Raw genomic sequence first — 26,771 nt, forward strand, 5'->3', positions numbered from 1 at the left:
TTGGTGGACAAAGAGGGACATTCCGCCAATCAGGTTGAGCCTATCAAGAATGAGAAAAAGCTGAAGTTGTTCTATTTCCTCCTCGACGACTAACGTATGTCTGCGGTGAGTTTTGTTATATTATTCTTACTTATTTTAAGCTGTTGTCGTTGTTTTTCGTAAAAAAATATCGCATTGCTACATTTACCTGTGGTGACTGCATATGGAGGATTTCAACGGGGGGAGACAGCTAATGTTAACTTTTAGTCTGACGCCGCCATTATACCACCGAAGAAGCACATCCCGCCCTCCTTCTTGAGTCTTTTCTTCTTCTTCTTCTCCTCGGTATCAGAAAGTAAGCAGCACTAGTACAAGTTGTAAAACGGGGCACCGACTCCGGCTAATGTGGCATCGACCCTCGTAAAGAAGGCTGGAGCTGGCGGCAGAAGCCGCCTGCCACGCCGGGGACACGTTAGCCATGTTACAAAAAAGATGGCCATGTTAGGTGTGCTGCTCTGCTCATAGATAAAGCCACCGTCTTTAACGGCTGCTAGCCCCGTTTAGCCTGCATTTGAACGGTCATATTAGCTGGCTGTCGCTGCTGATCGGACAACCAAGAACACGGAAACATGAGGGCTTGACATTATGCTAGCATTTTGAAACCATTTATGCTCATAGAATGTCATCAGTATTTTATTTATTTGACAGTTTTGCCCTCTTACCCGTCGCAGTTGACACTAGCTAAGCAGTAAACACAGTGTTGGCTACCATTAGGTCACCCTGCACACTAATGTGACAAATCTCCTAGCTTAAAATTGATACCACGATGAGTCCATTAAGGTACAGTTCACATCTTATTTATACCTTAAAGCTGCATAAAGACTCCCAACTAAATAGTATTCATAATACGCACGTTTATGGCCTCTAAATTGCTATCCTGTTACTTTTGAATCAGTTACATGTTGGTGTTAACCTTAGAGTATTAACAAGACTAAATGGAAGATGTTTCGTAAAGTATAGGTAGTAGCTATAGGAACTATTATAAAATATGAGCAGATAAAACGACTTCAAATAAATACAATAAATGTGAATTTTCACAATAAAACATGTTTTGTTGCACTCAATAAAATTTTTATTGAGAAGTTTAACTTGTTTCAGTCATTCATTTCAAAAAGGAGACTCCTATTGAACAGATGCATATTACACAATTATTTTATTTCAATATTAGTCAATTAACGCTCGAAATTCTCAGAAACTGAACATTGCATTCAACCAGAGGTGGTAGTGTACCCAAAAATTGTGCAAATTCTGGTATTTTAAAAACTAAAATGGAAAAAAATGCCCTAATTTCTACCAAATCTCTTCCTTCCACCCGATTTTCTGCTTATATACTCACTGATTAATCTTTTTTTAAGCAATGATGTTTTGTGGCGTACCCTCATTTTTAAAATGATGTTTTGGGGAATTCTTTTCAGGACAGGTGTCAAGTTTGCAGTCTTCCCCTTGATCTCTTAGCGTACTTGTAAGAACATGCAGTGCAAGGTGCAAAGGTTAAGGCAAAATGGTGTTATCAAAGGAAAATGCACAAAAATCTTCTGAGGGGAATTTCACCTATAAAAGGCTTTAAGGGTGGAAAATGACATGTAGATTTAAAGGTCAATAGCAAAACAGTGGAGAAGAGTAATATGCATTTGAAAATGGATCCTGAATGAAGCATAAGTTAAAAAAAAAAAAGATTAAGTCTTTATTGAAGAATTTACTTGTTTTTTGTCCATTTTATTTTAAAATGTTCAACATATTTTTAAACTTATGTATTTACTTCTCTATTCAGACTTAGGAGGCTTGTAGCACACACAGTAGATTGTAAACTGACACCAGGAAGAACAGCAGATGCAGCATGCTGCTGATGCTAATGAGGATTTCAACCAACATAAACACAAACTTGCTCTAGTACAGGATCAGATGTGACTGTATGTAACTGGAAATGTATCTAACAATATGATTGGATTTAATTGGGTGTGAAATGTAACTGAACCAAATTGGCTTCCCTATAATTGGTATGAGCTTGAGCCGTTTTTTCCTAAATGTTATATATGTTGTTAATTGGCACTTTACATACAGACCAAAATGGGTTAAATATGCTGCTATTGAATTTGAGTTTCTGTTTCTGTTTTTGCTTTTAATGCTGTTTGTTGTTTTCTTTTTCCAATATCTTGCCACCACAGACATTACGAATTGATCCCTTTTAAATATCGACTTTTTCTTACAGGTGTGACCGGCTAGTTCTGATTTTGTTTGCAGCGACTAAAATGCTAACTCAACTTTAACTTTATTTAAAACGGTTAACACAGTCCATGAAATAAAAAAATGGAAAAAGTTGCTTAATATGCAGCTTTGAATCCAATAGAAACTGAACATGTGTCTTATTTTAACTAAACCTAAAACAAAATGTATCAAACAAAATGCTGTTGGTTGATGTTTTTCCAGACTGGAAATTATTATTATTGTTATTATTGTCGTTTAATGCATTTAATGACTAGAGAAAAAAATAAATTACATTCTTCATTATCTGAGCTGCCATTCAGAGCCAGTCAAGCAACAATTATTGGATTTCCATGACTGGTGCATTACTAATCTCTTTGCTGAGTGTGTAAAAACACAACAAGGTTTGTTTTTATTCAAACAAACTTTGTTTAAAATCTAAAATGCAGTGATGGACAGAATATTTCCCTTTTGGCCTGTCTGAGAAGGCGCATAAGACCCTTTAAAATCAGAAACATCTGTCCCATGATTGTTCTTCCACAAGCAATGGCCCTAATAAAAATGACGCTTTAAAATAATTGAATCACTTTTAGTTTTTTCCTACATGTTTTCCGGTTCTACTTGTATAAGTAGCAAACCATGGAGCCTAGTCATAGTGATAAAATGCAACGTTTGCAGATGTTTATTCATATGAATTTTCAGCAAACTTTGACTTTTAAAATGCCAATTCTACTCATTTCTAACAACTTTGGTGATAAATAAGCAGGTTTTTACCAAAGAGTTTCAAAAGTCATCATCAAATCTATATTTGAAAGCTTTTGAAATGAATTGAATGCAGTAAATGTAGTAGCCACCAGTCATTTTCACATACATCAAACTGTTAAAACCATATCAAATGTTTAAACCTCAACTCTTATTTCCAAAGATGTGCTTTTGCATTTGGAGCAAACTCTGGAGCAGATCTTACTGTCCAAAAAGATCAACTCTTGCTGAATTATTTAAAGATCTTTCATCAGACTTTCCAACAAAATAATGATCACCGAATATCTGCTGCGTCTTAATATCTCTATATTAATGCAAGTAAATTAAAGAGCCTTTCCTATCTGGAGCTTTTATTTTTTTTTACCCGTATTTTATGCACCATGAGGTTTGATTGGATAGGAAACGCTGCAGAGATTGTGTTTTGATTGTTGCCCCTCTCAGCAGCAGCATGAGTCTGACTGCACCTCCACTGAGACCAATTACAATACGTTTCTAATTGATGTTTAGGCCAAATTTCAGCTCAGACCATGAAATGAAGCAGACAGACAGACAGAGAGAGGGAGGAAGTGTGTGAGGTCTCCTCTTGAGCAGCGACCTGCATGGTGAAAATAACAATCAGCTCAGGCTCAATACGCGATGAGTCATCTTGGCAACTTCAGGAAATCTTGGCTCTTGCTCCCAGGCTTTGTCAGAGTTGCACGCCCTCCTTTTTATCAGTAGAGGGCAATGTTCACAACCGAACTTAAGATGCGTTACTGGGAGAATTTGTACAAGCTTCACGTAGAGATCTCTCTCAAATATTCAAAGCATGGGTTAGTTTTGTGAACTGTTGCACCTTTTTTTTTTTTTTATCTTCCACCTAAGCCAGTTTTGTATTTCTGCATCTCTTATGAAATGTTTTGATGTGTTTTCCCCCAGCAGTCATGGAGACCACATCGGTGTACATGTGCTTCCCCTGCTACCAGGAGTTTAATACTCTAGAAGAAGTCCTTCAGCACCAGTTGACATGCACCGCTGAAGAGGATCAGTCCAGCTCATCGGGAGCTGCCCCTGCTGATGTTTCAGTGCTGCAGACACAGGTAAGCACTGGAACATGCAGCGCCTGGCTACTCTGATTCCAATGTGTCGCTATTCATGTGAGTTTTAACTTGGAAACGGAAGCAATAAAATATATGTTTTAGCTGTTTGTCGTTAAATGATCCCATAAGACCTCTGAGTCGCATTTAGAGACTGACATTGAGCTGACAAGTGAATCTGTAGTCATAAAATACAGTTTCCTGCTTCCCATCATACTAATGGCGACCTTGGAGGGATCACTTAAGCACTTAACATTGAGATGTTTGTGGTTATTTACTGGCTCATTTTAAAGGGTCACTTCACATTATTATCTGATTTAGATGTGCTTTGATGTTATAATTTTGACCTCAGATTAACCAGCAGGACTTTATGGATTGTGAGTAATGGGAAAATGTGAGATTTATAATTATGTATGAGATTTTTTATTTTTATTTTTGTGGCGCAATTTTGATGTGTTTTTACTGAAAAAGGTAGAAGTTGCTAAACTGACATGTAAAAATATGTTCTTTATCCTCTTTATTAGAGGCAAGCTGCAGTGACGAGACCTTTTGACCCGTTATTTAAAAACTTTTCAACTATCCTTTGCCACTCAACAGTAGTAACTTCATATTATTGCTTTTCTTGTCTGTCGGAACACCTAAAATGCACAAATATATATTTATTAGTTTATTTATGCATTTTTTGTGTCAAACACCCACAAGTTTCACCCATTCCCATTCAAACGGCAGCATCTGGTTTCCCTCTGAGGTCTGTGTTGACATTAAAAGAGCAAAATTCTGTTTTTCAACCAAGGTTTCACTAAGCCTTTTTTTATTAATGTATGCATAAATTTTTTTATTAATGTATGCATATAATTTTCATTTAAATTTACTTGGTTTTGCTTTCTCGCCAACATAACAACAGAATTACTCATTAGCACATTGTTTACTAAAGTAATGAGTCACTAATGAGACAAAGCTGTGTATAACGCTGGAGGAGGAGTGATTATAAAGTTCATAAAGCTATAAGACATGCATACATGTTGTTGGATGCAACTGTTTAATGTAAAAATAACAGTGCAGCTTCTCAAAGCATAAGTTAGATAAGTATGAGTAAGTACTACTTCATTATTTAGCTTCTATTGACTTTACTGCAGATGAAAAAGGCAAAGAGATCAGGGGCAGAAGAGGAGAACATAATCAAAGATGGAGGCCAGATTGAGGTCCACAGTGGCACATTTACATGATATCCGCCGAGTTCAGATGAATCACCAGAATGTTCCCCATGATTCAGTTATAATGAACAGTCTGCTGCTTTAGAAATCTGGGATGATCCAGTTCTTCTGTAGGCGAGTCCACTATCTGTGTCACTGTTTCTGGATTTATTCTACATCCACTTGTTATTTTAATTTGACCACATTTACAATTGAGACTCATACAGATTTTGTTTTGCATGATGTGTTTATGTTTTTATTTTCTGTTGTGCTCCATTTACACAACCGTGTTGTGGAGTTTATTCAGTCAGAGCAACATTTCAGTGTTCTAAAATAAGGTTTCTTTTTTTGTGTGCTAAACCTGGACAGATTGAGCCGAGTGTTGGGACAAATGTGGCACTTTATTATTTTTGCCTTTCCCCTGACAGTTTCAAAAAGCCCTGAGGGTTAAAAGCAGTCTCTGTTCCCTCATTTAGCTTCAGGGCATGGCTGTCTGAGCTTGTGCCCGGACTTCCATCCTTTACAATCTTAAACATGCGTCTATAAAACACTGTGACACTTGTGACAGACAGATTGCGTCCTGAGTCGCCAGCGGGAAGAGGAGCATGAGAAATGCTCCAGTCAGTACCGCTCTTTCTCCTGACGGATCATACGTTGGCCTTCTCATGGATGAAGCAGCTGGAGAAACGCTATAAACCCTCCGTAGCTTATGGCTTCCTGGCACATGATTCGCTATAAGTAGGTTTATTGCGTGTCTACACTCTGCATTAGCTGTTGTGTTGTAATTTCCGCCGCTGTAATGTGACGCTAATTTAAAATCTGGTTGTTAAAGTACAGCGCGTCAGCGGAGAATGCTGTGCAGATCTCTCTGCAGAAAGTTAGAATTGGCTTCTAATTTAAATTTTTTCAGAATTGAACTGAGTTGTTCCCCCAGCCCTTCCTTTATCTTTTCATTTTATTTTCAGATTAGATTAATTTACTTTTTACTTATGTGATTGGGGGAAAAAAAAGTCAGAGTGAAGCTCCTAATTTACAGATTGATTTATGTTCCTACCCTCATCTACGGTCAAAAGATCTGGGTAGATATCGAAAGAACGAGATTCACAGGTACGCGGCCAAAACTATCATCCATTATTGTTCTACTGGTATAGTCATGATATTGATCTACAGTCTTTGTGTAGATGGTGTAGATGTGACATAACTTTCTATGTAGCTTTGTACAAAATCTATAACCCTCATAGAAATATTTTATTAAATAAAATAGTGACTAGTTCCTGAAAAAATATATCACTTTGCAAAACTCTTAAGAGGTTGTAGTAAGAGATATTATGATTACCGCATTTTCTGCACTATAAGGCGCACCTTCAATGAATGGCCCATTTTAAAACTTTTTTCATATATAAGGCGCTCTGCATTATAAGGCACATAGAATAGATGCTACAGGAAGGGTCCCCAAGTACTTTATATAGTAGGCTGCCCCAGTCATTGTTTCACTCACGGTGTTGGTGTTGCAATATTGTGCCCAACTACTTTCTGGGTAACACAGACCAACCGACACGCTGCCGCCGCAGTCTCTGTCTCCGTCTACCCCCCATCCCGGCTTTAAATGTATTGGGGCTGGTCACTTGGTAACCCTAGTCGAAGCACCCCGGATGAATGTCTAAAGCAACTTTCTTGACATAAAGAATGTCAACAAAACAGTCCAATTCCAGTCGGCGAGGAGAGCTTTCCGCGACTGGGCCGGGGCGTGGCCGGACGATGGTCACCCTTCTCCATTCGCGCACAGCATGTTGGTGGAGAACGTGGTGCTAAATGACCTGCAGACGACCTGATTCTACGGTCGGTAGGTAGATAGATCAGTCAAACTTTATTAACAAACCAGTGTTCTGACAACTATCCCAGCATGCACCGCGCGCTTCTTCTACGGGCAAAAATGAAGTCGGCGGCTGCTTACTGTAGTTGGTAGACCCGTTGTGGCTCAATATTGGTCCATATTTAAGGTGCACCGGATTATAAGGCGCACTGTTGGCTTTTGAGGAAATTGAAGGTTTTTAGGTGCGCCTTATAGTGCGGAAAATACGGTATTTGAGGGTTTACTATTGCCACAGTGGTAAACAATTTAAACAACAAAATGACATTATTAATATGAAGAGACATATAAGTGTATTACAGTACCTTGGAAAGTATTCATATCTGTTCAACTTCTTTCCATTTTGTTACAACAACCACAAATGTAGTTTTTTAATGAGATTCTATGGCAAATTAACTCAGAGAAATGCATGATTATAAAGTGGAAGGGACATGATGCAAAGTTTTCAAAATGAGAAAAATGTGGCTTGAATTTATATTCAGCCCCCTTTACTCTAAAACTACTAAATACAATCCAGTGCAGCCAGTTTATGGATAATGTGTTAACAGGACAACTCCACCAATCCGGCCTTTTTCATAGAAGGTGCTCTGGTTCTTGGGAGACCAAAAGTGACCCTTGTCAGGCTACATGCAAAACTCATTGCAAGATGGGAAACTAACACAACATGGGTGGATGCATCATGCAGTTTGCTTAAGCAAGATAAGAAGAATCTGGTAAGACTTGAGCCTGCAGCAGGAGTACATCGTCCAACAGGACAGCAGCTCTGACACCACCTTACCGTTGTAGGTGAAAGTGTACGATTGCTAAATTTTCTTCAACATCCAGTTTAGAATTTCTTTCAGTGTGTAAATTTGCCGTTTCAAGACGGAAAATTGGAGTTGTAAACAAAATAGAATACAAACACATGCTATACTTCCTGTTACTTTAACTTGAAAACAAAAAAACCCTCAAATTCTATTTTTCCTGTTCTTTGCAATGATGTACTTCTTTGATTTGTCACATAAAATACCAGTAAATTTCAGTTATTATGTGACAAAATGGGAAAAATAAGTACAACTAATAAGTGATTTTTTTCCCCTTTAAAATATAAATTAATTTTTTTTTATTTTTTTATTTTTTATTTTGAGAACTGGTGATATGCACGTAACAGTAGTGAGGTTCAAGATTTGACGATATTGTTGCTGTTTAATGGCGCAGCAGGCGGTTCTCAATTTGCATTTGCTTTTGCATTTTTTTCCGCTCTGCTTCCTGTTTAATTACCTGCTTTGCAGTAATTAGGGACTCCAACGGCAGTTGTATTCACTTTACTTGAAGAGTTTCCCAGGCAACAACAGCACCACATCTCAGCTGAATTGATGCCCAAAAAGGTTTCTAAGCATTAAATGTTTTCAGAAGGTTTTAACCAGTCATGTTTTAAAGAAATACTATCATTATTACTAGTGTATTGTGGAAGTGTTGAGTACAAGTCATCAATAGAGGGTACCACATGTGACTCACTTCCTGTTTATTAGGAGTCAGTAGTCCTTTAGGAGAAAAATGCACGTTAATTTTAAGATGTGATTACAATCAGGAGGCTTTTTGAAATGACCCGACCACATCTGAAGGTGGCCTTTATGGCTCATACATCTGAATATCACTACCTCCCACATATCATTAGTGTGTGACTCATGTTGAACTGGACTGATTGAAGCTGCTCCAGAATTTCTTCATACTTGACCTCGATGTTCTTTCTGTTGTTATCCAAGTGGATGAAACCATATGGAGTGACCTCTTCACCATCGATGGCTCTTCTGTGCGTTGTCTCACAGGGTGAGGCCGTATGAGGGCTACCTGAACCCCTCAGAGGAACCTTCGTTCTAATTACATTCCCCAGCAATGAATGGTCATTTCTCACTGACATAAAGGGAACCTATTGTGCAAAATTCACATTTTACAAGGTTTTTGTACTTCCGTTTGGGTTTTAAGGGCTTCTAAAAACAGTCCAAGAGCCGTTTTTCGGTGTCTGGGAAATGAGCTGTTTCAAAAACCTCTCGATTGTTAAGGCACATTTGAAGGGCACTGTCCAGTTACCTAGCAACGCAAGCTGAGCTCCAGCATGTTTGGTCAGTTAGTGTTTTACCCTTTATGCACTGTACAATGGCTGCTGAAAAAGACAAGTGATTAGTTGTTGACTTACCATCCAGAAACCACTTCCTGCATTTGTGTTGGTACTTCTGCTTTTCAAGCAGAAGTACCAAGAAGTACCAAGTTTCAAGCTGTATAATTGCGCATGTGTTTGCCACCATTTTCACATATGAAAACGTTGAGTTGTGGGCGTGGTCAGCATCAGTTTATTTTGATTAAAAGTACCAAGACACCCTAAAACAGATAATTCTGAAAAGAGCTCAAAATAGACAGAACTGACCACACTGAAATCTCATTATATAAGAATGTAGCCCATAGACCTATCCTAATCTGTTAAAGGAAGCATAATTTAAGAGAAATACGAAGTAAAAATGAACACTGCACGATGGATTTAATTTTTTTTAAAAGGCTAAGCTTGTGTAATTCTCTAAATAAAAGAAATGAAGGTTGTGTGAAACACTGAAAAATTATAAAATTGTCTTTTCTCCTTTTCACAGCAACATGTAATAAACATCTCCCGGGGAGTGGTGGACCAACAGGGAGATGGCTTACAGGGCGCTGCCCCAGAGAGCGCCGCCGCTCAGGTCGAAGCCCAGTCGCTTCTTCCCTCTGTGCAGACAATCAAGAAAGAACTGGAGGACGTTTCAGATCCCGAAAGGCAAGCAACAGACCAACCCCGAATCCTTTACCAGTGTGGGGATTGCGATAAACTTTTCAAGAGCCTTGAAGAATGGCAGCAGCATCGTAAAGAAGGGACGTGTGAACAAGCTGGGTTCAAATCAGCACCGGACCCCAACGGTGAGCCAGAGGCCTCTGAGAGCCAGGCCGCAGCAGCTGGTCAAGACGATTCTTCTGCCCCGCACAGCGAAAGCAGCAACACCGTCCAACCAGAACCAGAGGAGAACACTGAGGAGGGAAGCGAGACGCAACCTCCAGAGACGTCCTCGTCTCAGACCCCAGACGGTCTTGCCGCTGAGGTTTCTGCTTCGGACGATTCGTCTCCAAGGAGGAGAGGCATAACCAAGAAGCCAAAGCCGGAGCCAGTGTTGCTGTGTGTTGACTGCGGCTCGTGTTTCGGTCTGGTGTCTGAGCTGGTGTCCCACCGTAAGACCCAGCACGGCTTCGAGGAGGCTCTGCATCGCTGCTCCGTGTGCGGAGAAAGCTTCCTGAACACCACGCTCTTCCTCTATCACCGCAAGCAGCACAGGCAGAAGGGCGAGGAGACGGTGGCGGTGGTCCCTGAAGTCACACCGGAGGGTTACGCCCTAAACAACGGGGGCAGCGCGCAGGATGGCGTTTCTTCTTCCAGCACTGTGACGCGCACGTTTACACAGCCCGAGTTGTTCTTCTGCACCCGCTGTGGGGAGAGCTTTGGAGACGATAAAGGCCTGGCGAAACATCGTAAGGAGAAGCACAGCCTCAGCCAGCCGCTGCACACCTGCTCCTACTGCGGAGACAAATTCATGAACACGACTCAGTTCCTGTACCACCGGCTGCAGCACCGCTTCACCTCAGTGAGCGAGGAGACTCACGAGGTCGAAGTAAGCGACGAGTCAGCCCCTGTCAGCGGTGAGGACGGGCCCCAGAGCTCAAAGAGACTGCTGTCCCCCTCTGCTGGGGAATCGGGGTCTCCCGTTCCGAAGAGGGGCCGGCCTTCATTCAGGATCCTAAGTGCCAGTTCACTACAAGGTCAGTGGAAATCATTGCAGTTTGGCAAATGTACTCATACCTTTTTACTTTTATTTGATGTGTTTTAATGCAGCTTTCTAAGTTAATAAAAAATGATTAGGGGTGCCAATTTAGAGAATTTGTTGGTGCCAATTTCCTTAATCGTGTGAGATCAGGGATTGGTCAATACTTAGATGTGAAGCCGATCTTCATATGTAAGTGAAGATTGGCTCACCAGGGCATGTTTGCAGTTAACAATAGTCACCCCACTGTTTACAACTCAGCGACTTTATTGATATATTTAGTGACATTTCAGACAAAATACATTAGCATCGGCCAGTCAGGTTTTTTAAAGATGGTTAATCTGCTAAGAAACTGCAATCGGTGCAGTGCTACAAATGATAGATTATTTAACATGCATTTGCATTCAAGTTCCTTTCAGCTGAGACAAAATACTTTGTGGAATCATCATTCGCCACAATTAAATCTGCAAGTGTTTTGGGGCATCAGTCTCTGCCAGATTTGGACAGCTAATGGCTGAGACATTTGGCTGTTGCTTGGCTTGTCTGGATTTTAGTTACAGCTATCAGAGACCGTCTGAATGCCAATGCACTTTTTGGTTCTAATTTGAAAACTACAATATTCCTTTAATCTTGACAGCTTTGTTGGCACGTCTCATAAAATCCCAATAAAATACATTGACATTTTTAACGGAACGTCCCAATTTTCTTACTAGTCTATAAATGGTTTGCCTGGCACCATAATTAAAAAAAAAAAAAAAAAAGATGTCATCCATCTCAACACATCCTGTCTTATGTGATCAGGAACCAAAGCCTCCAAAGACGACTCGGAGGGCAGCGGTGCAGGCGACACGAACAACAAAAACCAGCCTCCACCTGCCAAGCTGCTGCAAGACTGGGCCAGAACGCCGCTGCCCCACGTGTGCCCCTACTGCGGCAAAACCTTCACCAGGCGCGTCTTCCTCCGCACCCACGTCTACAGCCACACCGGCGAGAAGCTCTTCACATGCAAGGTGCCAGTCAGAAAGCCTAATCAAAGTGTCCCTTTCCCTGAACCTGAGGGATGATTTGCTTTGATGTAAAGATCATTTAGGTCGCGCGGCTGACTTTGATGAGATGATGTAATACTTCTAAGTGTGGAGGATGACACAGTTTGAACTTCAGGCCTCATTAAATCTGACAGGTCCCCCTGTGTCTTTGAACAACAGGAAATGTTTTAAAAATTAGATTTGGATTAAGCGTACATATATGCAGTCTGCCAGGTGTGGGCATCCGTGGATAAACTACAGATTTTACAACAGAAAAAAAAAATCCCTCACGAGTTGTGAAGGCTTTTATGATGAGGATGAAAGGATTTCATCATTACAAAAAAAAAAAAACATCACATTTTCAGTTGTTTTATAGTCAAAAACATCATTTGTTATTTGCCAAGAGAGCCTTTTCATTATTGCACCCGACTATACACGTGTCTTTGTTTCCCAGCAAGTAATTAAAACTCCTATAATCGTGTATATCTGACTAATCCTCGTTGTTGTTGTGAAGGTGTGCACAAAGTCATTCACCAATTCCCAGAGCCTGCTGCGCCACAGCATGAACCACACAGGCAACAAGCCCTTCTGCTGCGACGTTTGTGGGAAAAGCTTCTCGCAGGCAACCACCCTGAAAAGACATCACCTCATTCACTCGTCAACGGAGCCTCCACGCAAGAGGGGACGCAAACCAGTAAACGCTTTTACCTTTTTCTCCTCAAAACACCGGTTCTGAAATGTGAAGCTGACATTACAGGGCTCTGCAAAAGTAATTTATACTCAGAGATTTTGCACATTTTGTCACCACAAACCGAAACGTGTTTTGTTAAGATTTTATGTGATAAAGCAGAAAATGACAAATTATGATGGAGTATTAAAGCTACGCTAAGAAAATGAAAAAATATAATCCTAGAGTAAACTGTTAATATTACGACTAGTCTTACAATATTATAACTTTATTCTTCTGATATTATTCAGTTGTTCGACTTTATCCTCATAATGTTATGTCTTTATGCTAATATTATTTTGACTTTATTCTTGTATTTTTTTTTCTTTTGGTTGGTCCTAATGATCCATCATAACAAATAATTATGGAGGTGAATGAAATCTGAACCCTTTTTTAAAATTATTTTTCATTCACAAACAAATGTCTGGAGTCAGTTCTCCTGTAGTTAGATCTATGTGTCTAAAAGTTTTACACATGTAGAGACCCAAAAATATTCTTCACATTAAATGGAGGGGACTCCATGAAGATCAGTTTGCAAATTTTGTTTCTGATTTTCGATACGATTTAGGACTTTCTCCTCACATTTAAACTATTATATTATAATCCTGGCTGTATTCTTGGAGTTCCAGTTTCATTCTCTCGCTGGAGAACAGACTCCCCACAGCATAGTGCTGCCACCACCCTGTTTCACTGTGGAAATGGTTCCTGCAGGGTTAATTTTTTGCCACATTTGTTCTGTCGATAAATTCTCTGAACTGAGCTGTGAATCTCTGCAGCTCCTCCAGAGTTACCATGAGCCTCTGGAGGGTGAGATTTATTTACAGACGGATTAACTCTAATTATGTGACTTGTGAAGACAGTTATTTGTAGCAGACTATATTTTAGGATATCAGAGAAAAGAAATTCAGTCCTCCCTTTTTGAGTGTTTAGCTATGAAAAGATAGAAAACAACATGTCGTTTTCCTTCCAGTTTTCTATTAAACTTGTTTTTGGTCTGTCGTATGAAATGCATTAAATTTTGTTGTAACATCTAAACATGTAGAAAAGTTGAAGGGGTATTCCACAGATGCATTAGCTTTCTAATAGGAGTGCCACTAAATCTATTTTTCACAATGATAACATGTTGGGAAATGGCTTTTTTATTGATCTGCACTATTGTGTCTGTCATCGCAGGCATGTAGCGTTGACAGCGACGGCTCTGCGCTCTTCGCTTGTCCAAACTGTCCCTCACACTTCAGCACTGAAGAACAGCTTAACGACCACAGGTAATAACTCTCTCCTCCTATTATTGTTGTTATTATTATGATGTTTTTTTTGGTCCGTATGTCTGCTGCCGACTACACAATGTCATGCGGTTGTGGGTATTCAGTCATTTTTCTGAACTCTGTTTACATTTCAAATATAGAGCCAGGACAGGATTTAGATAACCTTGGCTCCTCTCATCGGGAACTGTGAGAACTGAGCTGTGTCCGAATGCTGTGCTAGACCTTTAAGCTGTGCAGCAGACATGCAGATGTCTGGGCTCCTTTGAGCCAGAGCCTGTATGTGATTGGCAGCTGGAGGCTCAGTGAATTAAGATGATAATGATAACGGGAAGATGGACCAGCCTGGTCATATCCTCCTTCGCTGACGAGCGGCGAGAATATCAACGCGACAGTGTGTGTTTGTAATACAAATTTGGAAGAACAGAAACGATTACTTACATTTGCACTCAATTTTCTCTTGTTGCACTTGTATCATGTTTGATACAAGTGCAGCGAAATTAAACATGTGCCTTGGTTCTTAAATTACTAAATAGAAATATGTAGACAGCCAGAAAACATAAAAAAGTGACCATCATTTCCAAAGACAGCAAAAACCCATTTTAACGCTGATATACAAGTCTGTAAAATCATCAAAAAATGATCTGGACTTGATTCTGTTTACCAAATACTGTATGCCTTTTGAATAAATAACTTACTGCTTTTCATGGAGTCAGACCAAATTCTGCGTTTCATCTTCATTCATGCACACTTTCAGCAAAGAGGTTGCATTGGTTATATTCGAAAGACATTAAAGGCTGTTCGCCATGAAAAAGCTTTTTTTTTTTTTTTTTTAATCGTCTCTGAAATGATTTTGGCAGGACTGAGTTTTTTTCAAACTGGCTGTACTCCATTGATCTGATTAGCTGAAACAAATCAGTGATCAACAGCAAAGGACAGATGGTTCATTTGGTTTCCTGTTTAATATTTTTTTAATGGTTGCCCCTTTAAAAAAATGTTATCCAAGGACGACTCCCTTAATGGGTTTACAACAGTGACTCCTAAAGCTGGCGATGAGGCACATTAACACGGGTCTGCAGCTCATATTTTGAAATTTAACTTAGAAACAGGACTTGAGAATAGGCTGTCCCTAAATATGAAGTACATTAATGTAATAAAAAGAAAGTATGGATAGTTTTCAGAGCACTTTTTTAATGAATTCATATATTATTTGTTAATGTTGTTTACAGTTTCAGTATGCCCTTGATTAGTTGTTCTGCTAAATGCGCTATACTGCTGTCTGCGCTTTCTTGTGAAAGACAAAGTAGCAATTTTACATTTTCAGTGTTGATTTTCATTTATTTCAAATCACTCGAATGATTGATTTAAAGGAAAAAAGCCACACAATCAAAGCCATCCTGGGTTTTCTGATGATTTTTACGTCTGCTTCATATAAACGAACAGCTGGTAAGGTGGAGAGATGCCTTGTCAGAAGTGGTTACTGCTTCAGCGTCGGCTCTCCCTGTTAGTTTTTCTGATTGTCTTTTTAACATGCGACAGAAACCGTCTGGTTTCCAACACTCACCTTGCTTTTCACCTTTGGTACAGCTTATTTCAACTTTTCTACCTACCTACTGTTGTTTAAGTTAATGGGGAATAACTTGTGCGTACAGTTTCTCAGGATGTGGTTTGTAAAACATAAACATCCGCCTGCGTTTGTTCTGATCATGATGAACTGCAGCATTTGTTTTGTTTTTTTTTTTGTTTTTTTTTGGTCCTTCACAGTCCTAATGCGGCATTAGGTGAATACATCCCAACACTTTTCTCCTCCCCTAAGGCTATACTCGGCGTAACATTATGCAATGGATAAATATAGGCTTTCATGTCCTAACTGCGACTCCTCCCAGTTTACTGCTGTTCTTTTATCTTTAGCTGCTATACGCTTAGCTAATGCCTTCATTTGAACGGGAGTACGGCTAAGTACGCACATGCTGGTAATCCTCCCACGAGTGTAGCGAAAAGCAGACCATCACTTCTGTAGCTGGTTTTCACAGGTCTGTAATTTTAACGTCAGTCTTCAGAGTCTTTTATATCTGGAGGTGTGATGATCTCGTCTTTTAATTACCTCAGAGGTTTAATTTCTGAGTTCCCACTCAGTCAGGAAAAATCTGGGACTTGATTGAAGTATTTTCCAGGCCATGTTTGTAGAAACACTTGCAGCTGGAGATTTTACTCTCTCCAACAGCTTTTGTGACCCAAAAAGTACCTTCATCTTATTCAGAATAAACACTGTGTGTCTGGGAATGTCAGTATTCAAGTCTTGTTGCAGGTTATTGATTGGATTGAGACCTGGACTTTGACTGGGCCATTTTATCACAGCATTCCATTGTAGCTCTGGTTGTATGCTTAAGATCATTCAGCTGCCAGAAAACAAACACTTTCCCCAGAAAACCGTCTTTTTAAAATCATCTGTATTTTGTAAATGTCGCCTTTAAATATGATGATCTCATATTTTCATAACCACAGAGGTTAAATTCCTGCCTCTGTAAAGTTGGGAAAACTTTACAGTATCAGAAGAAAATATTTGCCATTTTCAGTTTCCCATTAAATTCAACCCATCCATCCATTTTTCCATCCATGCTCTCTTAATTTGTCTATCTGTTAAGGATGAGAGACATTAACTTCAATGTTTATTAAAATATGTTTGTAATATTTATATTTTATGATGACAGGAGTGATGATAAAAAAAAACTTACTATCACATTCTTCTTTTTGGAATTGCAGAAATAGTCAGCTGATCAGTCCCACCCTTTAGTGATAACTCAAGCAGAAAGGACTGCAATTTTTTACAATAAGTATTTTTTTAGCTGGAGATGCTTCCTTTGCTACAAACGATCAAGCGTACACTGAAGTAATACTATGTCATTGCATTTTAAGCAATAAAATGCTTATTTTCCTATTTAAAAATGTGTTATAATATTGCATAAAAAGGTTTAAATGAAAACTGTCGGTGTATTTTATTCGATTAATGATCAGAATAATCACATGTATTTGACATGTAACTTTCCTGTCCCATAATGAATGACAGTTTCATCGTAACCCTGTCTGTCTGAACAGATTGCTCCACACAAGCCACCCGTTCCCTTGCCCTGAATGTGGAGAGCCGTTCAAACGCAGGAAGGAGCTGGACCTTCACTCGCTCATACATCAAGGTGAGCTTAACGGGGCGCATGGAGGCAGCGCGAGTTTGAATGTTTTGTTTCTAAATCCAATCTGTGCTTACGTCTGCCTCTGTGCAACCTTGGTGTTTTTCGCCTTTGATTAGCGGTTCCGTGCAGGAGTAAGAAATTGACAGGATGTGACGAGCATAACAAGAAACCAAATGAAAGCCCATGGCTCACCGTAATGGAAATCAATCAGGGATGATGTTCTTATCAGTACAGCAAACACTGAATTACTATCGATTAATTCAAGGCACTTGATAAATGAACATGTCGGCTTGTGTAGGTGGTCTATCTTTTATTATTTCCACACATGCGGCCGCTTTGTACGCGCATTGTTCTTCTGATGCATGAGGTCACAGACTTTGAATTGATTTGTGTGCCACGAGGAGCGGAGAAGCTGGGCGGAGGTAAATGAACTGGGTCAACATGTTGACACTTCATCTTAATCAGAGGGGTGTTGGCGCTGCAACCTCATTAGTTAAGCTTGAGGAGTCAGCGTCCAGCAGAGGTCAGAGGGATGCGTCTCCTCCGAGAAAGATGATGGGAGAGATTGATCTATTGATCAGCGCGAGGCTTTAAGCTGAGATTGTCCTTATTAAAGGTTTAATTAGAGGGTCCCAGCAGGGAGCAGAGTGCATCTCGCTAATGGGATACACACCGCAGATGGTTAGCAGATTGCAAGATATTGGCATGATGGCCTTTGGACATGACGATGGGGCCGTCAATGCCAGCAGTCCTCTGCCAGCTTTTCTAGAGTGACCCACTGAGAGTTTGGTTTACTTTGCCAAAACGTATGTGGGACACCAGCTGTATAGAGACGAATCGATGAGCCTGAATGCTAAACTGACAAACAAGAAATGCAAGAAACTTTGACAAAGTGAAAGCACTTAGTTTGCTGCTTTGTAAGAATTAGGGAAATAAAACCTTTTATAAATAGATGCTTATGAACTTCGGTAGAGTTTAAAGCATCACCTGCGAAGACTAAACAGAACCGTCTTGATTGTGGATTTGAAAGTATGTAATGACAAAGATTGTATGTGTGTTCATGTTTGTTAAAAAGTAATTTCATGCGTTTGCTGCTCTTCCTTTGTTTTGTGGCTGTTTTTTTTTTCTTTTTCAAAATCTCCCTATTGGTGGTCTGTTTGTTGTGTAATTATTGGTTTTTGTATAGAAGAAAGCTAAAAGTTCAGAAATATTTATTCTTGCTTTATTCTAACCTTCTATAATACTGAAAATTTCTCTCACGTTTTGAACCCAATATATTTTTATTTATGTATTGTGGTGGGATCATTTTTTTATGTTAGAATCTTTTGCCAGAAAATCCTAATGTTTGAATGAGCAAAGTATTATTATCTTTGTAGTCAAATTGATTACTGAAGTTAAGGTTTTATCTTAAAATAAAACCTTCGTCATTCAGCCTGTGCTTAACGTAAAAATGCTGGGAGCCATAAGCACATCTTTATTTAAAGTGTTGTACACATTTTTATGGTATTTTTTCTTTCTTTTTGCAACATTAAGCACACTAGCAGGCATCACAACCTGCCCCCCCCCCTTTGGTGTTACTAGTGTATTTTTTAGCATAAAATCAGGTAATAAAACTAAATTTTTTTCTGTCCTGAAAGAAACATAAACAGAGTTCCTGTTATGTTAGTCAAGATTTTATAGATCCTAAACAAAGGGCCTAAAGAGGGTGCAGACTCCAAGTCCCAAAACTTAAAACGTTTTCCACTGAAAACATTTATTTAAGTCGTTTGAATTAAAGTTTCTGCAAAGTTTTCAATAGTATTAAAAAACTGCTTCTGTTTTGTAAATTATTTGTCGTTTGGTATTTGGTTGTACCAACTACCAGCTCCTTCGTAATAGAAAAGAATATGAAGATTTAAGGAGGTTTGGCTTGACTTCAAGTAGAAAAGTTACCATTTGAGGACTGGGTCTGGGCGCCTGTGTGAGGGGTACGAACACTAATGTAAGTGTGTGAAATAATCTGTGACCCAGCGTCTACATTGAAGGCAGTGAGCTGCATTAAACCAGCACAAGAAACAAATTGTCCAGAAGAGTCTGCAGACGATCTTAATAATGTGATGCATTAGCAGGTTATCTAGTCAGGACAGGAACCAGTTTTGTCCACTTATGCACTGACCAGCCATTGTGACTCTGTTGACACGTTTTTGTTTGGTATAAATCTTGTCCTCACTGTGAGTTTGGTGCCTTTTCTCCGCTGAGCTGCACCCTTGTCTGACCACGTTTCCTCATCTGCTTTGAATAAATTAAATTTTGAATAAATTAGCAGGCTCACATCTACCTTAAATAAACAAAGCACAAAGTTTTTATAATTTGACACTTCAGGGATTTCAGTACCTGAGTGAAACCTGTCGACGGCTGTTATTAAGGATACGTTACAACGCTCGCATAACGGAACCGAAAAACAACACCTAAAATTAACAACTACATAAAGTAAGTGAGTTGTGACACAAGTCAATTTTGATTAACTTCTTTATTTAGTGTAATTACTTTGTTTTAAATGCAGGTAACGATGATTATGAAGATTATTAAGTAGATATAAACTTGTTTTCAGACACAAGGTCAAACAAAATTAGCTAACAATCAAACAGATGTGCATATCTATAATCACCTACAAATAAAATAACATAAAATGTTGTAACAATAACATTAATATTAAATTTACACTCCTGAAACTTGCAGAAATGTTGCATCGACTCTAGAAATGTTTGAGAGGCATTAGCACTTATTAGCTGTCAGTAAACATGACAGATTATGATCCCTGATCAAACCAAATGACTTTCTGCAGGCAGATGTTCATTGACGTTATTAAACCACAGCGGAAAAATAATGCCAAGTCACCAGTTTTCAAAGAAGGTGCGAAATGTTTCTCTGCTTTTATTTTCGACAGGATTTTAGACACAAACATGCACAGATGTATTTACGAGCCCCACGGATTTTCATCATGGATTTTTAATTTCTTAAGTTTCCAGAGGTGTCACTAAATGTTATAAAACCAATATCCTCTGATCGCAGCAAACCTTCTCTCTTCATGTTGCATATTGGTGGTAAAATTCAGGTTGTGCTGTTGAAGAGGAGCATTTGGTTTGATGTAGGTGGAAAAGAGACGTGGCGGCAGGTTGGTTGTCGCTCTACCAGGAAGCTAATATCTAACGTTTTAGGGTCGTTTTTTCAAAAAAACGCCTGACAGACATGTGGAAGGATCGCTAATTATACCTGGGATTTGTATTGTTAGCGTTTAATTAATATTTAGCGTGGATCAGTCGCCACGGCGTCCACAGAGACACAACAGAGAGTCACAACATCTGGATTCAACACATGTTTTGTTGTTTCATTCATTATGAATCCATTATCAGCGCGTGCTAACAGCCACATGCTTACAGGAGGATCGGCTGACCAGATGTTTCAACACAGTAAAACCTGACGACGTTTGTGTTTGCAGACAAGCAGCCGGTGACCTGTCCTCACTGCTCGTCGCAGTTCATCAACCAGTCGGTGCTGGACATCCACCTGCAGCGCTGTCCTTCGTCAGAGGAGGAGAGGAACACGGGGCGTGGGCGAGGACAAGGCCGCGGACGGTCCACTGGACAGGTTGGAGCATTTCAGGGTTTCACGGATATTTGCTCCCGTTTTTAATTAGGGGACATTACTACATGTGTAGTAATGTAGCATATTAGGGGACATTACTACATGTGTAGTAATGTAGCATATTAGGGGACATTACTACATGTGTAGTAATGTAGCATATTAGGGGACATTACTACATGCGTAGTAATGTCCCCTAATATGCAGATGAACTCTAGGGGACATTACTACATGCGTAGTAATGTCCCCTAATATGCAGATGAACTCAGTTATTTGTATCCATGGTACATTTGTATTAAAAACAAAAACAAAAAAAAGTTGGAATAAAAATTATTTTAATTTGTTTCTGATAGAAAATGAGACAGACATATCTCGGATAATAATTTTTTTAAAATGTGCATAATAAATTATTTTTCATTCACATTTTTTTTAAGCATATCAATAATTATTTATAAACCTCAAAACCTTTCAATAATTGCTGGCCAGCAATTAATATTGCTGTTTCAACTGCATAAATATTCAGTAAGAACGGCCCCAGGTTGTTCAGAAGAGAAACACCCCCACAGCATGATGGACCCTCCACCATACCTAACATTGGGCATGAGTTGCTTTTCATATATCCGTCTTTTTTCCTTTTTTTTTAAGGTTACAGCCACTTCAAGTGTTTGTTGCTGCAAACCTCAATCTTAGTCTCATCTGAACCAAATTACACCAGTTAAAGTTGAACTGTTTAATTCAACCACCTAACAATTTGCAGCATGTAATGGTTGCTATGGAGAGTTGGTGACCCTAAGATGTCAACCTTGGTCTGATAAGTGGCAGAAAAAGGTGCAACTGCTGGTGACTGATTACTTTAGTAGGCTTAAATGGAAAAAATCAGGAAAAATATTTGTATTCCCTGACCGTTTGTCTGTTATATCTGGTATAAATATTTAAGAAAAGATTTTCTTTTCTTTTTTAGTTTCCTCTTCCATCTAATAGAAATGCAAATCATTTCTGTGATGCATCTTATTTATTAATCTGGAAACATAAAGTCATGGATTGTTTGTTAGAAGTTTGTAGAAACTTTTATCCAATTAAAAAAAGTATAAACTACAAACTTTAGTTGCATTTATTGTTAACTATTTTTCTTTTAGAATAATTTATTAATTGTGTCTGCTATTACGCTGCTTACTTGTCATGTCGTGACAATATCATGCAACAACAGTCTTAAGTCAGAGGCCTCTTCTGATTCACTGCAAGACTGACTGCTACTGGAGAGCCTTCTTGCCGAGAGTATAAGATACGAGTTATGACAACATTTAATTTCCTCTAAGATAAAGTATGTTTGAGTTATCTAATCACTTCCATCCATCCATCCATCCATCCGTTTTCTTTACACCCTTGTCCCCCAGTGGGGTCGGGAGAGGTGCTGGTGCCCATCTCCAGCTAACGTTTCGGGTGAGAGGCGGGGTCACCCTGGACAGGTCGCCAGTCTGTCGCAGGGCAAAAAGAGACACACAACCATGCATACACACACACACTCACACCTAGGGGCTGTCTAATCACTTCTCCCTCTTAAATGTGTTCATGTTAGAAGTTGAATTGTTCCAAATGTTTCAAGAGATCGTGCTGCTGCAATAAAATATAACGTTAAGGCTTCTTACGTGTCCCCTACCACGAGTGTCAACAGGATTATCTGCTGCATTTGAGCTGTAAAGCACTTATCCCGCAGTTTGACCACACACTGCGATGTTGTCTCCATCCCATCCATACTTTGTCCTCATTCTGTCTCCATTGCTCCCACAGATCGAGTGTGACCTCTGCGGGCACCGCTGCATGACCCAAGAGGGCCTGGATCTCCATCGTTTATCCCACACGGGCCAGACGCCGCTCAAGTGCCCGGTGAGGCCGTGCCGCCGCAGATTTACCTCCAACAGCGCCCTGGAGGAGCACGTGCTGGCCCACTTCCAAGGAACGCTGTCCAAGTCCAAATCCCGGCCGCGCTTCCGCTGCGACATTTGCCTCAAGGAGTTTGCCTACAATTCCACCTTCAGCGTTCACATGAGGACACATACTGATGAGAGGCCCTTCGAGGTGAGGACAGCGGCGGAGCTTGTGCGCTCGCATAAAACGCCAGATTTGTCTTGGCTTTTAAAAGCAGATTTCGCCCTGCTTATGTGGGGATGATTACACACAGACGGTGGTTGTGACCATTCCACAGCGCAGACATTCATGCAGTTTTGTGTCCTGAGGGTGATTCCTCTCCCTGTGTACCTGTGATTTATGACGGGGCTGACTTGGAGCCTGTCAGCTCCCCTCTGTGCCTGATTCTATTCTGGGATCCTTTCCTTCTCTCTGATGCAGAGACGACGGAGCAGGACAGCAGCTACAGACCCAACCAAACCCAAGCTTACAGAGCTACAGGACGTGGTTTAATCTTTGTGGCTTTGCTTTATGATTAGCGATGGAAATCATTGATTAATGAGTTAATTTATTGCTGATCTTATCGATCGACTACGTGGACATTTTCTCAAAAACCCGAGTTTTCTCTTGCATCAAGATGGCTCTCCTTGTTTCCATAACATAAATATGCTGAATTAAAATGTTATTTTATTTTGTGTCACCTTCGTTAAATATTGACTGAAATAAAAAGTAACTTGTAGTTTTTTCACATTATTAAACTTAAACAGGAACATTTTAAGTTGCTGAACAGAAAAATAAAAGATGAAAACTTAATTTCCCCTGAACAGAGAGATGTTGATGCAGAAATACCGTCTACATGAAAAGTTAAGTTTGCTCCATGAAATGAATTAACTCACAAAAGCCATCAAAATTAACGTCGCTTTTTGGCATTATGTCATTTTCCAACACGTTGCAATTTTTCTCCATTTTCCTGTCATCACAGCCACTCCTTCGTAGCACGTCAGCGATTTCCGTTTGACAAGTTGACGTTGCTCAGCTGAATGAGCAACATTAAATTGAAACTTAAGGAGGTTGTCAAGTGTTTATATTTCAAAACGGAACTGCCTGAAGTGCATTTTGCATCCCAGACATACGTATCGGGATATATATTTGCATGGAAACCAACGGAGCAATCTGAGAAGAAGAATATGAGAAAGTATGTCTCAGAGATACTTGCGGTGCCAATCCGTCAGGGGCTGCGGTTTCAATTTGAGCGTCCCCAGTGGGAATATAACCAAACGCAGAATGTCTTTCTTTTGTTGTGCCTCGGGTTTAATCAGGCGTTTAGCTGCGGCTCATTGTGTTCGTTCAGGTGGAAGCGTGCAGGGAGGAAATCGCAGTGTGGCAGAGAAAGGTGCGACAGCCGATTACTGACTGGATTACTTTAGTTAACTTAAATTTCAACCTTTTCTAACCAGAGTTCCTCCTCAGGCTGGAAAAGTATGGGAACACATTTGTATTTCCAGACTTCATTTTCTGTCCCTTTGTTTAAAAGTTTTAGCCATTTGTCTGACTTCAGTGTTTTTGCTCTCACAGATTTCTTCTGTTTTCGTTTCGTTGACGCTCCAACAAGTTCAGCTTTTTGTCCAAAAAAATATGAACTCAGTTTTGAAAATGATAATTCTGGTTTTACGTAATGAAGCTCTCCAAACTAATTCGACCCAATGTGGAAAAAGTAATCTCCCCTAAACTTCTTAGCTTGGCAGCAGCGACCGCCGTCAAGCATTTGTGACAACTGGCAATGAGTTTTTTGCATCGCTGGGGAGAAATTTCTACTGACGTTTGTCAGAATCGTGTCATATTTTTTACCCACACTGGAAGAAGTTCAGGCACCAACAGCCTGGTGATGCGTTTAAGGTAACACCTCTGAGCTACATTTGGATTCAAATCAAGACTTTGACTGGGCCACTCCAATATCTTAATTTTGTTTTCGTTTGAGCCGTTTGGAAGTGAACTTTCTGTCATGCTTGCTAAAGGTTGACTGTCATAAGATCACAAACTTATGGCTTTTTTTGTACAAAGCAAAATTCATGGTTCAATTAATTGCAGCAACTTTTCCATGTCCAAAGGAAGCGAAGCAGCCCAGACTGTCAGGGTGAGATAGTTTAATAACGGGATTCACATCTTCTAAAAACTCATTTTTGTTTCATCACTTCACATCATCTTTTCCAAAAGGAGATCATGAAGTTATTTGTCAAATGTGACAAATAAATTTCAGCCATATTGTCCAGAACATTAAACAGAAAATGGTTAACCCAGTTAGATCTCGACTTTACAAACTAATTTTCTTTTAAATTAAGAAATAAATTCAGTTTTATGGCCAAATTTAAACGTATTTATCGATAAATGATTGACAAAATTTCCTTTTCTCTGTCCTCTTTGCATTTCCACTGACCGGTCCTCCTCTCCGTCTTTCCTCCAGTGCTCCACCTGTGGGAAGCGTTTCCGCCAGCTGCCCCACCTGCAGGACCACGAGCGGATCCACTCAGGCCTGCGGCCTTTCTGCTGCTGGATCTGCGGCAAGAGCTTCAGCGTGGCGGCCCGTCTGACCGAGCACGCCCGCACCCACAGCGGCGAGAAGCCGTACCCGTGTCCCCACTGCCCCGCCGCCTTCCGCTCTCGCCCCAACCTCGACAAGCACCTGCGCCAACACGGCGACCTGCCCCCGGAAGCGGCCGAGCAGGTGGTGCATGCCGCTGAGGTCGCCCACGTCCAGAAGGTGCTGGAAGGGGCCAAGGCGCTGTCGTCGCTGGCAACCACCACGGACCTGGAGTCGGGCACCGTTCAGACCATCTACGTGCTGCAGGAGAGCGACGACGGCACCGAGACGGTGATGATCCCGTCGGATTCGCTCAGCGGCATCGAGGGAACCTCGCAGGTGGTCATCCTGCCCTCATCGGTGCTGGGAGGCCAGGCTATCACGGTTCCCACCATCGCCATGGAGGAGAGCGAGATCACCATGGTGGAAACGGGTCAGTCGCCGCAACACGCCATCGAGTTCATCGTGGAGGAGACGGTGTGAAACCAGAAAAGTTTGAAGATGAGAAAGTGATTCACTTTGAACGTTTTTTTTTTCTTTTTCTTTTTGGCAACCTTGGTGAAGAAATCTTAAAAGCATTAAAAAAATTATTGCAGCAGCAAAATTGCACAATAAAAATCCCTTTAAAGCTTCCTGAAAGTGCTCTTTTGCCGATAGGACAGCACTTGACATAATTCATTAGCACGAAGCTAACACACAAAGAAAATCCTCTCTCCAGAGTTTTTAATAAGATTTAGATCCATGAGCTGAGATGACCAGGACTGAATGTCTATTTTATGTCTTCTGAGACATTTCTGTGTTGATTTTTGTGTTCAAAATCTCTTTGTCATGCTTCCTTACAAGGTTCCTGTTAAGACTTGGAGTTTTTTTCCCAAACGCATCCTTCGTTCCACACCAAACCCACCTGCAGTGTTGGAGAAACACTCAATCTTATCCTCATCTAACACAGGCTTAGGAGAAGTCGCTACATATTTGAGCTTGTTTATGTTTGTGATTGTAGGAGACGAACGTTTCCCCCAAGTATCACTCATAAAAAAACAGATTGACGTGTAGAAATAAATCTCAACATGCCTCTTTGCTGCAGTTTTATAATGTGAGTGTACCAGTCTGAGCAAGAACTCAAAAAGGTATAAATGATAATAAAAAAAAACTTTAATAAAAACTGACCCATGTTTGTAACAACACAATTTTTGCTGCCTACAAAGTAAATCTCACTCAAAATTTGAGTGAGATTTTGCTGCTGCGGTAAGAAAATAATTTATTTAGAGAGTCATCTTTGCCAGAGGTGCAAACAGATGTATAGATGTATAAAAACAATTTATGTAGCAACGTGTGACTAAGGGGGTAAAGTCTGATCTGTTCAGGGGATTAATTTATAGACATTTAAAGTGATTTAAAAATAGTGAAAATGGCTTTTTGATTCTAAACTAATATGTTTGTACAGCCTGTCCTGTAAAATGTTGTCCTCTTTCCTAAAAATAAAAAGCTTCGGCTTCCACTCTGGTGAA

The 26,771-nt window shown here is 40.1% G+C and overlaps 1 protein-coding gene across 4 annotated transcripts; it reads left to right on the forward strand.

The window, feature by feature from the left end:
* On the forward strand, positions 1 to 26,771 carry znf574 (zinc finger protein 574). 4 transcript variants are annotated; one of them, XM_007550236.2, is made up of 10 exons: positions 1 to 105; positions 3,925 to 4,082; positions 9,764 to 10,955; positions 11,759 to 11,967; positions 12,497 to 12,676; positions 13,883 to 13,974; positions 17,068 to 17,162; positions 20,638 to 20,786; positions 22,569 to 22,856; positions 25,147 to 26,771. In XM_007550236.2, exons 2-10 carry the CDS (start codon positions 3,927 to 3,929, stop codon positions 25,744 to 25,746), a joined length of 2,961 nt encoding a protein of 986 aa, XP_007550298.1. In that variant the 5' UTR covers positions 1 to 105; positions 3,925 to 3,926; the 3' UTR covers positions 25,747 to 26,771. The 4 variants fall into 4 exon arrangements, with proteins under 4 accessions (XP_007550298.1, XP_007550299.1, XP_007550302.1 ...); XM_007550237.2 differs by having other exon boundaries at positions 6 to 105; positions 3,922 to 4,082; XM_007550240.2 differs by having other exon boundaries at positions 11 to 94.

The sequence above is a fragment of the Poecilia formosa genome, unplaced genomic scaffold (genome assembly GCF_000485575.1).
Source record: "Poecilia formosa unplaced genomic scaffold, Poecilia_formosa-5.1.2 Scaffold34, whole genome shotgun sequence".
Taxonomy (NCBI): Eukaryota; Metazoa; Chordata; class Actinopteri; order Cyprinodontiformes; family Poeciliidae; genus Poecilia; species Poecilia formosa.